The 15,793-nt window shown below is 38.6% G+C and overlaps 1 protein-coding gene across 2 annotated transcripts; it reads right to left on the minus strand.

Annotated features, from left to right (window-relative positions):
* Window positions 1–3,055: 3,055 nt before the first annotated feature.
* LOC124131000 lies at window positions 3,056–13,698 on the minus strand. Of its 2 annotated transcripts, none has more exons than XM_046494062.2 (7): window positions 13,568–13,698; window positions 8,380–10,679; window positions 7,315–7,403; window positions 6,701–6,778; window positions 6,304–6,415; window positions 5,443–5,558; window positions 3,056–4,806 (listed from the first exon to the last, which is right to left on the minus strand). In XM_046494062.2, the coding sequence occupies exons 1-7, from the start codon at window positions 13,606–13,608 to the stop codon at window positions 4,699–4,701; spliced, it is 2,844 nt and encodes a 947-aa protein (XP_046350018.2). In that variant the 5' UTR covers window positions 13,609–13,698; the 3' UTR covers window positions 3,056–4,698. The 2 variants fall into 2 exon arrangements, with proteins under 2 accessions (XP_046350018.2, XP_046350017.2); XM_046494061.2 differs by having other exon boundaries at window positions 8,320–10,679.
* Window positions 13,699–15,793: the final 2,095 nt, after the last annotated feature.

Genomic DNA, 15,793 nt, shown 5'->3' on the forward strand with positions numbered 1-15,793 from the left:
ATCATTGATACATGTTGTATAATAGTTTATTGAATTGTGTTCATGATGGATACATATTGTATAATAGTTTATTGAATTGTGTTCATGGTGGATACATGTAGTATAATTGTTTATTGAATTGTGTTCATGATGGATACATGTAGTATCATAGTTTATTGGACTGTGTTCATGATGGATACATGTTGTATAATAGTTTATTGGATTGTGTTCATGATGGATACATGTTGTATCATAATTTATTGGATTGTGTTCATGATGTTTTTCATTACAACGACAGGCTCGCTGGCTTGGTTGATGCATGTTATTGATCCCAATTGCGTGGATCGATACTCATGATGACAATCACTGGATTGTCTGGTCCAGACTCGACTATTTACAGACCGCCGTCATATAGCTGGAATATTGCTGAGTGCGGCGTTAAACAACATTAACATTAATCATTCATTACAGCAAAACTGTTGAACACTCAGCGTAAGGCTCAGACATCGGAATTTACATACGCTGATCAGATCTATATTCGGACAGAACTGTACAGCCAGACTATAGATTTTGGTTTTCAAACACTTCTGAAATACAACATAACTGAAATGCGGCTTTAGGACAATAGCGAGTAATCTTCGCCCACCAGTTCACCAGCATAAGAAAAGGTTATTTTTTTAAGTCAGAGCAAAGAGTCGGTGACTAACAGGTTATTTTACGGTCGCCTCATTCAGTGTGCGCCTTCGCGCGAATGATACTGGCGGCAGGAACCCATGCAGTTTCAGTTTAAGAGAATAGTCACAGTGAGTGGTTTGTGTTTTTTTAATCATTATTCATCAGTCAGAACCACCATCATTCATTCCACCATTCAGAACAGAACAGATTTTATTAAATATCTTGGGCAACATGGCCTGTAGTACATTAAACATGGCACATGACAGTGTTACATAAAGAATTTATAGATAATGGCAACATTTCTCATCAAATCAACTTTTGTAGTATTTAGAAGACTACATTTCTAGCATAGGAAGATATTTTAAGTGAAGGTTTTTCAAATATTTTTGACAAATATGTGTATATAACACAGCTAGTCTATATGCCTGGGACATGGCTTACATACTAACAGAAGAAAGAAATCGTGCTATATATAAAGTTAAATGCAAAAAAAAATTATTCTTAACTTGAATGATGCATCTTTCAATATACATTCATGAAGACATCTCCTTGACTCTAGATGCGGAGTAGAATAGGTCTTCAGCAACCCATGCTTGACGTAAAAGGCGACCAACGTGATCGGGTGCATGGTCAGGATCGCAGACTTTGGTGATGCATGTCATCGATCCCAATTGCGTGGATCGATGCTCAACTGCTCCGCTATATATATATTGGACCCAGTGTCCAATCGTTGAAATGTTTAATTATCCATTTCAACGATTAGACACTGGGGTCCGAGTGGTCTATCATACTTAAACCATGTCAAACATTTATAGCACCTAGTACAACGAAAGTACAACGCTTAAAAAACATTGTTTTGTTAAAGATTCGGTCCTGCGTGAAGCACGTGAAATGTGTTCCCCAAGCCTTTCGCACGTGCACATTTATCAATCACCTATATATATATAGCGGAGCAGTGTCCCAGGCACTGGGTTGGGTCAGACAGCCACGTGTAGTGGATAGAGCATCTGCCCGGAGCGGAAGGTCGGACGTTGGGGGATGGTACTTGTTGTTACCCTGTCTGGCATTCGGCATTATGGGGATAAAACAAGGTCTGGTGGGTACTGTTGTATCCATGTTAAAACTACAGACTGGTTTCTCAGTGAGCTAGCACTTTAAAACCTGCATAGTTGGGACACAGAGACACCACACACCCTATACAAGTGCAATAATCTTGAACCCTATGTTAAATCCCTGACATACAACCAAGTGAAGATCCGGGGTAGAATAGGTCTTCAGCAACCCATGCTTGCCGTAAAAGGCGACTATGCTTGTCGTAAAAGGCGACTAAAGGGATCGGGTGGTCAGGCTCGCTGACTTGGTTGAAGCATGTCATCGATCCCAATTGCGTGGATCGATGCGCATGATATCAATCACTGGATTGTCTGGTCCAGACTCGATTACTTTACAGACCGCCGTCATATAGCTGGAATATTGCTGAGTGCGGCGTAAAACAACAAACCAACAACAACAACCAAGCACGTCACCCAATCTGACCACTAAAACCATTCAGTCGTTTCACCGTTAAAGTATAGGTTAGACCACGAGCACCCAGTGTCCAATTGTTGAAATGTTTAATTATCCATTTCAACGATTAGACACTGGGGTCCGACTGGTCTAACAGACTTAAACCATGTCAAACATTTATAGCACCTAGTACAACGCGAGTACAACGCTTAAAACACATTGTTTTGTTAACGATTCGGCCCTGCGTGAAGCACGTGAAATGTGTCCCCCAAGCCTTTCGCACGTGCACATTTATCAATCACCTAAATAGTAATTGCCCATGTTGATGGGACTATTATGAACAAATATAGCCCTGATCAAGATAATAGTAATTTCTTTTCTATCTGTGCGTTTCGTTGAACGAAAAGCTACAAAATCACAAGTAGTGTACAAATACTAGTATGCATAGAGTAACCTACTGTTTAAAAATTGCATAACACACATTTCGCAGTTCATCAACGGATAAGCAATTAGTACTGATATAAGTAAATATTTAGTTTTTAATTTCATACCATTTCTCCCATGGCGCCGTGGCAGAAGACTACATTCAGTAGGCTTCAGTGTGGATTTTGCGGGTTAGAATTCTGCTGGCGAGAAACGTTTTTCATGAAATTGTTCTATCATCAAGATAAATGATAGGGAAAAAAAGAAGTTCCGTCATTGCCAAGTGGTGTTTAACTAACAATTCAGTTAGTTAGACCACAGTCAAAGACAAAGGAGTCATGGTTTAAGTATTGGTTAAACAGGCTTGCTGGGGACCTATTCTGACACGAATTCCCAGTACCTCAAGCCTGTTATTTTGCTGCCATTAATACAAACAAAACCACAAAAATCTTCCAATTAAAACCAAAACAAATTGAAAATGAGATTCATTTATTTTTCCAATAGCATGAGGCATGTACAACCATGGTTTTCTTTTATCACCTATATTGTCTCAGATCACACAACAGTATCACAAGATCCCATCAGTCTTTATAGCATTTGTATATATTCTAGAACGGTCTAGGCTCACACCTCACACGTTGTCTACCATGCAAGCGTCTGTACACAACACGGAGCAACAATAACTTAACATGACATCGCTGCGCATATTGCACACACATCGGAACAAAAAGACAAATGTACATAATATACAATTTCAGGAAATATAATTTACAAAAGATGATGTATTCATTTGTGAATGTGAAGTGTAATTAAATTTGACATAAAAAAAACATTACATCTCTGATGCACATCAATAATAATAATTTCATATCTATAAACTGAATATTGTTAATAAACAACAGATATTATCAACAAGCCTGTAAAAGCTCAAAACAATTATCTAAAAAGTTAGAAAGGTGGTAATGAGATCAGAAAAAGTATTAAATTGAGCCATGTTTCAGATAATACTGGTGTTTCAATACCTGGTAAGGCAGTGATGCTATCATGAACATGTCAGATATACTTTCATAACCTACTTTCACAGAACTCATAACTAAACGATGTTGGTATTGACAGTCTCTCAGAAGTCATCCAGACTTCATGCTTAAAAAGAAGTTGAATGTTAATATATATTTTCAAAATGATTTTTAATACTGTTTTCATATATTTGCTCTTTAATCTATGTTGTTTTAAATGTTATTGATAAATGATTGTCAGGGTGGAGTTTGTGTACATTAATATACATGTTAATTTTATGTACAGTTGAAGCTACTCAAATTACTGGTGGACTAGTGTTAACTTTTATGTACATGAATATACATCTGATATAATTAGTTTCATGGGAACCGTCTTCCACATCTACACAAAACTACTCCATCATATCAACAGAAACTAGCCATCAGTACGTGCTCAATTTGAACAGGGTTGAGAATGGTTTCTTTCAAAGAACACTGAAAGTTAGCCGGGGTCTAGGGAAGTATATCCTATTTGTGTATATTGTAATGGCATGTATCACAAATATTACCCTTGACAACGAAATCTGCGATAAATTCTCATCCCTGACTGAAGGGAGAACTACAAAGATTCAGTTACCCATGAATTTTAAAAAGCCGATATGAAATATAGAATATAGTATTGTATAGTTTTCTGTTATGATTGTTTAAATACATTTTTGGCTAAAAGTTAACGTATGAGTGAAAATGACTTTGTAATATGAGGTGAAATAGTTATAGTTTTATCAATATTACTCAAGAGAAGCTATCACAACTGACATCTACAGAAAGATAATGACTAGATCTTGAGAGTATTCTCCCAAAGCATATCCCAAATTTCATTTAATACAGATACGAAATGTAACTACTATCAAAATAAAAAAACTAATCTGGTCTTGTCAAAAGCTAAAGCTCAAATTATCAACAAAAACCTAAATGCTGGTGAACAAAGATGTCTCTAGTATTCATGTAAAGAGGATGGTGGTGGAAGATTGTCGCTGACAGTTTCAGCAGCGAAGAGCCCAGTGTTGTGAAATGATGGAGTGTCGAGACAGATGTGTGAGTTTCGGACACACATGTGGGGTCACAGCTGTGTTACCCTCTGTGACAGTGTGTGTGTTCGTCGTGTCCTCGTCAAGATGATTGGTGATGGGACATCGTCGCTGTATGGGTAGGTGTGGTTCAGAGGTCGCTGGAGGAGAAAATAGATCATGATTATCATTCAGTTAAACAGATAAGTTGCTGAGTATATTGCTTTATGACACTTTTAGCAATATTCCAGCAATATCGAGGCAGGGGATGCAGAAATTGGTTTGCACATTCTATTAATGGATATCGAACCCAGCCCTTTGCCATGATGATCACACACCTTAAACCACAAGGCTACCACACTGCCTCAAAGATAATCGTTATGTTTAACCTTGAACATGTATACTTCTGAATACTAGAATACTTATATGTCTTACAGGAGACATGAAAAATCTTTTACATGTTTTTGCTAGCACAGACAGGAGAGAGAAGTGAGGTTTACCACCTTGCCCCTGTTCAAAAATCTTGGGCAACAAGATACTATTACATGCACAACTGATTATGGATAGTTGACAGTAAAAAGGACTTCTGTTGAAAATCTGAAGATTTCATAGTGTCATGAATGCCAAATTACAGAATTTATGCCAATGATGAAATATAGGTTTTGTATCTGTCATGTTTAACCCTGTACATGTATATTTCTGAATACTAGAATACTAAAATGTCTCTCAGAAAACACTGACATACACTGTATGATGGTGTTAGTTGACCTGCTGGAAGAATGGCAGGAGCCACTGACCTGTGTGAGTATGGGCCTCGCTGAGGGTTTAGATGATGTGCGAGTTGGGGAGTGATACGACAGATCACTGTTGGCCAGGGTGTTGCTCCAGCTGAGTTTAGAAGCTTCCTTGGGAGCTACAAAAACATTAATCAAAGTTAGATTCATCATATTGTCCATTTTTTACAATTTTGTGAAAAAAATAGAAAGAAAATCAAAATGATCAGAAGGATTAATGACAAAAAAAATAAATGAAAGACAAAAATTTAAATCACACCTCCCTACCCTTTTGATTGTGTATAATTTTATTCTATACCATATTCGATGTAATAAGCGCCCCACTCAAATAAGTGTCCACAGCGATATTTGCTAATATATTGGCAAGTAAACAATCCCAATTAGCACCCCTTCCGATTGATCAATGTACACAAGACTTAAATTTATTCATGTATAATATGCACTTGTGTGTAGTATGCACCCTTAATTATGGGCAATTAAATTCTGGAAAAATATATCTGTCGTATATAAACATTTCAGGCTGTCAGCATAAACCACAAAATTAATAATCTTTCAACTGTTTTTTTCTTCACCAAAATAATATTCTAATAAGAGCCCCCTATTTCTAATTTTGAGAGTTCCCTGGGCGCTAATGATGTAGAATACGGTATCTGTGAAAAAAACTGTCTAATGGGGAAAATTAGACAGTGCTGTAAATAAGATTGTCAAAATAAACTGAGAGTAACTTGGATAATGACTTTGGAAATCCTGCCTTTTCAAATCAATTGGATTTACATTAATACATGTATTAGCTACCATGTAATGTGAATACATAAGATGTTTGAATCTCACGTTACCATAGCGATGAGAAGAGGTTGATCTTACCAGGATAATGCTTGATGATCATGGGGGACTCGGAGAAGTTGAGGTAGCGGACCACTCGCTGTCCGTTACACATGGTGTGTAGCTTCGTCATTTCGTCAATCTCCAACTCCGTCTGAAAAGAGAAAGATGTTCCACTTACTGACAGTGAAATAGAAATAGAGAAACTGTCGATGACAAGGACTCCCTGATTTTTATGCTTAATTTTGAACACTGATCATAAAGTAATAACTTCACAGATAAACTAATCGCAATATGGCTGAAATAATGCCTATGTGACGTTAAATATTAACTCACGCCAAACGGTCCTTTGGCATCAATTTATTTGAGAATAAGGTATGATGCACAAAGATGTCATAAAAAGAGCTGTTTATATGTTGAAGCAATTAGCTTTATCTACCATATCAGACTTCTTCTTTCTACGACAGGGTGTCTTTTTCTTGTCTTTTTCTGACTTGTCGTTCTTTGGGAGCGGAGACTGGAAGAAAAACATCTCTTTAAGAACACAATAATTTGGTGAGTGAGTGAGTTAAAGTTTTACGTCACATCGGCAGTATCTCAGCCATATTTATTTGGTGAAAAGGTAGCTGACTTGCAGAGTATGAAAAATGACTCACAACAGTGAGTGAGTGTTGTAAATGTTATTGTGTGCATGACTCACAACAAAAGCTGATCTCAATAATTGAACAACAGTGAGTGAGTGAGTGAGTGAGTGAGTGAGTGAGTGAGTGAGTGTTGTAGATGTTATTGTGTGCATGACTCACAACAAAAGCTGATCTCAATAATTGAACAACAGTGAGTGAGTGAGTGAGTGAGTGAGTGAGTGAGTGAGTGTTGTAGATGTTATTGTGTGCATGACTCACAACAAAAGCTGATCTCAATAATTGAACAGTGAGTGAGTGAGTGAGTGAGTGAGTGAGTGAGTGAGTGAGTGAGTGAGTGAGTGAGTGAGTGAGTGAGTGAGTGAGTGAGTGAGTGAGTGAGTGAGTGAGTGAGATGTTTTTGTGTGCTCACCTTAGGGTATAATTTTCCTTTGGCCTGGTTTTCTTTGTTGCCGGACAAACTTCCAAACTTGAAGCTTGATCCTCTCTTGGTTCCTTTAACTGAAGAAGAAGAAATATAATTTAGACTGTGAGTTACTTGCCTGTTAACCCGATGGAGAGTGCCTAGTAACTGAGTGCAAAATATCACTGCATGCATTATCTTCTGTATGCCCATCACAGAATGTAAAGAAATCACTGAAGGAAAACCTAAATTAATCAAATGCACCTTTTCATAAAGTTATCAAAGATAACACTCTTTACAAGTTTATCTTTGGAAACTTCACAAAACAGTGACTTTATAAGCTCAGGTTTCCCTCCGAGATAAAATCATTTTCTTACACCATTTTTGTTTTTTAAAAACTGACACGAAAAGTTATGTCTGTATTGATTTCTCTCGGGACATTATTGGTTTTCAAACTCCAATCAGCTAATTTCAGAAGTGCAAGTTTAAAGCTTTATAGTGGCACTGAGGTTTTTCTGGAGATGAACAAAACAATCTGCAGCGTTAGAAATTGGCACTAGTCCTGTAGTCCTTGCCAAACTGCCCAATAGTTAAGGTATCATAAGGATTAGTAGAAATTGGCCATTTTTTCAGGGTTTTGCAATATGTTTGCTATATCATTATTATCTTATAAGAAGTAGTGGACTAAATATGTTCCACACTACCCCTGAATCTGTTGTTTCATGTAGATGAGCAAGTTAAGGAAACACAATGCTCTTATTGTTCAAAATCCTCCAAGCATCATAACAATTTCCACGCCTGAGGGTCTTTCTAAAAAGCCATTACATAACCACCCATTGACACTGATTGGCGTTCAGAATTAAGGAGTATTTGTTGTGGTAATTCAGGTATTACAGTAGAAAGGAGAGGAAAATGGTATAAGAAAATATGAAAACAAATTGTAAACAAAGACAAAGGGGGTAAATTAAGCCCAAAGTCATGCAGTGATCCATGACGGTAAGGTTACATAAGTACCTGTCATTTCCTTTATTTTTCTAAGTCTTGCCTGAAAGCCTGTTCGCGACAAGAACTTGCCTTCAGAGCTTTTTTTAACATTGACCTCCACGTGACCTGGTGGTCGCCATGGTTTCAGCTTCCCATCATTGATGATGACTGGCTCGGGTTTGGGTGGTGGACTCATCGCTTCGAATGAATCGGATGCACTGTAGTCCAGGAGTGATGAATCCGAACTGCCACTGTCGAAAGAATGTTCACCGTTGTCTTCTGTTTCGCTGCTTTCCGAATCGGTCATGTATCGATTCGGCCAGACCAACCCTGGACGATTTTTAAGTTGTTTCTGAAGACGTTCGTAACTACGACCTTTGACGGGGGAGTAATCTTTGTCAAGCAACGTTGTTTCACAATCAGGTCCGGGGAGCAAAGTGTCTAGTTCTGATGGGCCTGCATCCTCGTCTTGTTCGTCAGTCTGTGACTGGGTATCGCCACTAAATTCCCCATCAACATAATCATCACATCTGTGAGATTTGAATAAGTCTGGCGTGCTTGCTTCATTGTCATTGAGGGTGAAGTACTCCGTGTTCATGCCCAGCTCACACTCCGTAGATGGGGAAGACGAAGTCACATTCTCAGTCTCTTGTTTCTTTCCCAGAGATTCTAGAACCTCCTCCTCCGACGACCTCTGACCCACTGGTTTTTCACTTTCACTGACTAAATCGGGTTTATGAACATCTGATGATGATGTCAAATTTGTATCACCACTCTGTGTTTGAAGACTTGATGAATCTGACGACACTGTGGCGAAACACAAACGCTCTTTGTTGATACCCAGAGCGGACAGTTTCAGATCTGACCAAGACGACTGAGAAACGAGGGACTCGGGAGAACTTTCTAGCTGCCCCTTGGCCAGTTCCGAGCTCTTGACAAGAAGTAATTGCTGACCAGCCAGTGTGGACGGTAGAGAGAGATAGTCTGATTGGGTGGATGTCGTGGTCATCACAGGTTTAGGTGGTACTGCTGGTTTATTGGTTGCACAACTGCTCTCATCCATCGAGATATGGGATACCAGCGAGTCCGGCACTCTTGGACATGTAGTGTTCCCACACGATGTAACCACATCACTGGTCCCTACACAAGAATCACCCTTTGTTGGATCCAGGTCGGCCATCTTAATCTTTGGTTCTGGCAACACACTAACACTGCTATCTTCCATGCTCTTCTTGCGAAGACTTCTTCTGACTGCAGTGGAAGCTGGGAATGAGGAGAAAGCACTGACTTTACTCTTCACCAACTTGGACGGAGTCGAGTCAGAACTTTGTGAAGAGGCAACCGATTCAGTGTCTCTGTTACTAGGGTTGGCTTTGTATGTTGCTATGGGACTGACTAGGAGATGCGGACTTGAGAAAGGGAAGTTGGATGCTGTAGAGGCAACACGTGGTGTGCTGATGTTGGTCTGACAAGTCTGTGTACCAACAAACACCCCGTGCAGTCGGAAAGGTCTTTTAAATCCATCAACATCACTGATGTCACTCACACTCTCGCCATGCTCCATATCGGACAAGAATGAACCTGCATAGTTAGTCCCAGCATGGTAAGAGTGTCCAAACTTCCGTGGGAGGGTGTTTGACAGAACATTGTCACTCATGGAAGCAATTTGAGATGAATGAGCGAACGCCATTCTGCTGTGTGGCCGAGCAAAAACCATCTCATCATTTTCCCTATTGTCATTTTCGGAGAAGTTTGATAGCACTGACTTGGAGTCTTTCTCACGAATGGTGAGTCCAGACTCGATCCTTAACGATGCACATTCAGAGAGTTTGGATGAGAAAAGCACGGAGTCTCCGACCCCACAGTCAACTCCACTGTCGAAGAGTTTGCTGGAGGCTTCAATGTTCTTTGACAAAAAACTGCTACAGTGGTCCATGGCCATACACTCCCCCCCTCCTTCCATGATGCAGGGGGAACTCATGGCAGACTCGCTAGATGCAGGCTCGGTCGGCGAGGACAGCTTCGAAGCACCAGACTCCCCGCCCTCCTCGCAATCCCCTGCAGCTGGTTCAGTCAAAGATGCAAACAGCTTCTTCACAACAATGTCTTTGTCTTCCTCAGAGACTTCCTTGTGTTTGGTCAGTGATGTGTCGGATGAACTCTCACTCACACACACATCCGAGGTTACTTCTTCGTGCGCATAGATGAAGGGGCCGTCTGGGGTGAACTCTTGGCTGTATCTCATTAAACTCTTGTCTTTCCTGAATCCAGGAATGTAGAGAACAGTGCGGCGACGAGAATACTTCACTGCACGACGTCTCTCCCGCTGGGTGATTTCGCCAAAGAAAACCTCATTCTCGTCGTCAGACAGGCCAGGCTCCCCACATTCACTGGTAAAAAGAAAAGAGAAATAAATAAATGTAATGACATATGTACAGATGCAATATGTACACATCGGGCATGTTGGGCATCATTGTACTGCACGATAGAATCTGACAGGGTTAGAAACTAACAGTTTTTGTCCACTAGTCCTTATATTGATGACATATAGCAAAACCCTTAAAATGGGCCAATTTCTACTAGTCCTCAGGATACCTTTACTATTTGGCAGTTTGGTAAGGACTATAGGACTAGTGCCAATTTCTAACGCTGATCTGTGTTCCATTCAGAGTGAGTTGGGTGTAACCGCGCTTTTAACAGTATTCCAGTTATATCACGGTGTGTCAGCTTGATGTGGGAGGAAAGCCCGAAGCAATGCAGGTCTCAGACGTTTACTTTACCACTTTGGTGAAACCCATGAGCACGTTTATGGTGCTGACAAACCTAGAAACATAATCGGGGTGAACCGGGATTTAAACCCACAATCATTGGTTTCTGGCGTGCCCAAGGGACGCAACTCTGTTTTCCATTCAGAGCTTCCATTTTACAATACTTATGTCCCCGGTTACTCCAGGGTTAGAAACTGGCACTAGTCCTGTAGTCCTTGCAAAACTGTCCAATGGTTAAGGTATCATAAGGAGTAGTAGAAATTTGCCATTTTTAAGGATTTGCTAGATGTTATCATTAAGAGGACTAGTGGACTAAAAATGTTAGTTTCTACCGCCGTTACACCCATTAATAAATAACAATTTTCAGGATATAAGCGGACAAGCTTAATCAGTGCGACTAACCAATAACCAAAACAAGTTGTTGAAGCTGTTTTTTGTGCCAGTTAATTCTTTATAATATAACCCCAGATAGTATCTGAATACAACACAATACTTGCAAGCAATATCAGTGTGGACTTTCCTTCTTAGTTTCGACCACTACAACGGCACAGAAAGCAACTTCTTTATTTACACTTTGCAATGTTTCAGTAACATATCACTGCCAACTTTCAAAATAAAATGTAACCATTTCAATAGTACCTTAAAATTGCTTAACTATCAATCTGGAAGTACATCAACACAATCTTATTCCTGTCCTTTTCATCTACTGAGGTTTTTAGTTAATATAGTCTTTGCTGGAGTCTGTGAACCAAAATATTTCAATGTTAAAAATTTCTTTAGCAACACTGAAGAAAATGTTTGCTTTTTCTGTGATTGCAAGAACTTTTTACCATGAGGTAAATTTAATTGTGAAAATGTTAGCAAATGGGTTTACTTTTAAGAAACTCAGGGCCCTGTTTTCCAAAGTGATCTTGTCTCTACTATTGTTGTAAGTCTATATTTAGTTGTGTTTCAAAATGTATTCTTATCTCAAGTTACAAATTCTTCCCGTATCAGTTCAATCTTAGACATGCTGTTTGAAATCAACTTTCCAATTTATCCATGAGACCCTGCTGCATCAGCGCATTCTAATGACCGCTGACCCTCCTTTCACTATTGCAACCATAGTTGGTCCACCAAGCAAATCCTCCTTCTAATTTATACAACCCAATTTGAGGCAATTTAGTCTGTCACAGTCAACTGATGTTTACAAATTCTGAACGCAACCGACCCTTGTCAGACTTTCTATCCAACCCAAAAGGTATTCATGTGTCACTGTGTTTATTCATCCCTAAGGGTCAGTGGTCTGCGAAATGGACAACAGGAGACAGGGACAATAGGATGGAACTATGTCAACTGGACCATTGTAATCTATGGGCATTCAATTCCTCATATCCATAATGGTCCATCCCCAAAACAGACCTTCGCCTTTGGAACGTTGCCAATATCATTATGATGTATTCAGTGTCATCATCACAATCATTATACACACATACATCTTTATGAATAGACAATTTAAAGCTATTTGTCAGAAATTAGTAGTCTTCTCTACCACTATCAGTCAGACATGTTTGCAGATATTAAAAAATTGTCAGGTTTGCATGGTTTTACCTTGGCCTACAAAACTTGGGACACAAGGGACTCCCAATAACTAACTTCAACATGTTCAAGGGTCCTTACGGGAACGTGAGCTAGGGCCTTTTAAAGTAATGAAATAATCGTGAAGTGATACTGTACAGTAAGTTCACATAATTATTTTGAATTACAGGATCTTTATATTTTTGTCACGAATTTGGTACAATGAATATTATTGTGCATTGCTTGGTATTCAATATTCTTTGCTGTATTCATTCTTTAAATTTGGGAATAGACACACATTTCTGCATCATGTTAAATCCTGGGTTGTTTCCGAACCACCCACGATAAATGTTCAAGAGTACTGGTACATCTTTGAAAATCTTACTAAATTAACCTTGCAACAAACAATATGTTTAGAGAAAACTACTCCATGTATAAGTCACATGGATGGGATGGTGCTTGTGAGAACACATTATTTTCATCTTCCTAGGTTTGGGATCTGATGAATAAGACCAATATGTACAAGTAGTACATCAAATATGAAAAATGCAAACACATATCCTTCATGACGATCGGCGAAACATTGTTTCAACAACATAAGTTCTATTTGGATGGTAAGAAAGACAATAGACAATACAGAAGAAAGTTTTGATGAAATGAAAACAATCGCTAGCTCATCGTACAGGTTCCAGGCATTATCGTGGACATTACTTGTTTCATTCACACTCAGAAGATGGATATGAGATGACAAATATAAAGACAAATCTCTTGAAACGCCAAGGCGGATAGATCGACATATCATAGCGCTTGTTGGAAGAATGAGATGTCCAGATAGATCAGTCAATGTCGCCATCTACAAAACATTTATCTCACGGGGAGCACCTGCTTTGTTCGCTTACTACTAAGTTGAGGCATACAAACCACATATGAATTATCCACAATAACACACAAACCTTATTTTGCTTCCTCCCTTTGACGATTCAGTCATGTTCATGAGAAACACGATGCTAAACTACATTGCCATTGTTTACTAACAGAAAATCTTGTCGATTTCATCTGTAGCCATTTTCAAATTTCGCGTCCTTCCCAGAAGGCCCTGTGAGTGATAACTTCCGGTCGTTTGATTGACAGGTGGACTTTTCCTTTTCACACGAGACATGAACATACGCGCCTAGGGGTGCCATGACAAGTTGATGGACTGTCGTTTCTGACTTTTTCACCCTTATTCTTGTATAATTTTAAAAGTTTATTTGTTAAAAGATTATGAAGCAAAACTAAACTTGATAATACATAAATAAGGACATCAAATAATACGTATTATGATATAAAATGTAAAAATACAACCCACACAAAAATGCGATCTAGCATGGACTTTGCATCCAAAAACTTGACAAAGATGTTATTAATGTTCAAAATATGTACATATAAAAGTAAAAACATACACTTCTATTAAATTCCAGTACTGAAATTATAAGAATTTTGTTTATACAGCACGAGTACTTCCAGAAACTTTACCAGGAAGGAAAGCTGTTCAATAAAACACTCACCAGAAAATTAACTGTATCCATCATGTGTAAAAACGAAACTGATCTACGCGCTTCGTCGTGAATCTTCTTAAGCTACTTTACTGTTAAACATCATGCAAATTGCTGTGCGTGTTACGAGCTTCACGTGTTCAATGTGCACGCGTGTCATGGTGTTTCACCTAAATACTCAGGTATACGTCAGTACGTCTGATATCTCACGAGCTAATTAATTAAAAGAATTTGTCTTATAATGACTGCTAATTTCGAGCAGTGTAAATATATCGTTAGTATCAGACTTGGGTGTACCCTCAGACTGACACGTGGGTTGTCATGTCTATCGACGCTGCGGAACTTCGCTGGTGTTGTTTTTGCTAATTACATTGACAGGTGATTTGCATTGACGGGAAATTAATTAGTAAAAATACGTACCTGTCACTAGAGAACACTATTTAGTTAGTGGGAGCTATGTTTATTTTTGCACAGATTTGTGTAGCGAAATGTTTGACATGCTCGATTTAAATATATGTTTGTAAATATTTCAAGCCTGCATAATTGGATACGCCTTAATAAACTGTCACTGTCTTTAACTCGATTTGTATACTATATGGACCAATGGATAATAAGTATGGGCATCCGAACAATTTAGGCGTAAGTAGCAGCTTCCCCCGCTATAGCGCGCACACAAGTACTCTTTGAAATTTATCTGATATTGGAAATGAATATCATTACATTTTTGTGTGTCCATATTTAACATCTAAACGTAAGTTATATCTACCTATATGTTATTCAGTTCGACCGAATATGCTATTTTATATTTTAAAATGTGCAAAACTCACAACTAGGCAATATTATCATAATATTCCGCAATCATGTTATTTGTATTTGTTATGCGTTTGTACGAGTATATCAGCCTGTGAGAAATAATGCTATGTTCTGTACTGCGTCGGGCTAATTTGACAATGAAAAATAATATCAGTCAATAACTTAAATAATACACCAAACCCTCACATATATTATATTTGTATCTTGTGTACATTATGCAGTACTTAATATTACGGATAACCCCATTATTCTGACTATCAAAACCGGACACTGCTAATCACGCTTGAGACCACCAAGGTATTATTTTTGTAAATATTATGTAAACACCTTAACTATCTTTGTTACTAATCCTGATTGCTATTTTAGGGAGAGGTATTCAAATAAGCGCTGTTTTGTTTACCGATCCCAATTTTCAGTCGAAATGAAAATATGTTTAAACCATATCAGTCATTTTTTTCATATTTGTACAATTTTAACTTTTTAAACACACCTTTTCCCTTATTAAAAAATGTTACTTTATTTAAATATTAGTCATGTGTGTACATAGCGAGTTTCGGGGCGGTCGGGTAGCCTAGTGGTTAAAGCGTTCGCTCGTTACGCCGAAGACCCGGGCTCGATTCCCGACATGGGTGCGATGTGTGAAGCCAATTTCTGATATTAGTGGAATATTGCGGCGTAAAGCCTTACTCACTCACATAGCAAGTTTAATGTATCTGGGTTTTTAAACATATTTTATTCTCATGAAAAGGACTCAGCACAAGTAATCACAACTTAGAACGCCCTCTCTCATAGATTTACATGTATGCTTATTTACAGTTAATAAATTAAATG

The sequence above is a fragment of the Haliotis rufescens genome, unplaced genomic scaffold (assembly GCF_023055435.1).
Source record: "Haliotis rufescens isolate VD_foot unplaced genomic scaffold, xgHalRufe1.0.p SCAF_10, whole genome shotgun sequence".
Classification (NCBI taxonomy): Eukaryota; Metazoa; Mollusca; class Gastropoda; order Lepetellida; family Haliotidae; genus Haliotis; species Haliotis rufescens.

Excerpts from the sequence above, each read along its gene's own strand:
- LOC124131000 (XM_046494061.2), bottom strand. The coding sequence starts at position 13,608 with ATGAACATGACTGAATCGTCAAAGGGAGGAAGCAAAATAAG. Across the intron at positions 6,416-6,700 it reads GAAAGAAGAAGTCTGATATG|ACGGAGTTGGAGATTGACGA; the intron begins GTAGATAAAGCT and ends TTCTCTTTTCAG. Across the intron at positions 4,807-5,442 it reads CGAGGCCCATACTCACACAG|CGACCTCTGAACCACACCTA; the intron begins GTCAGTGGCTCC and ends TTTCTCCTCCAG.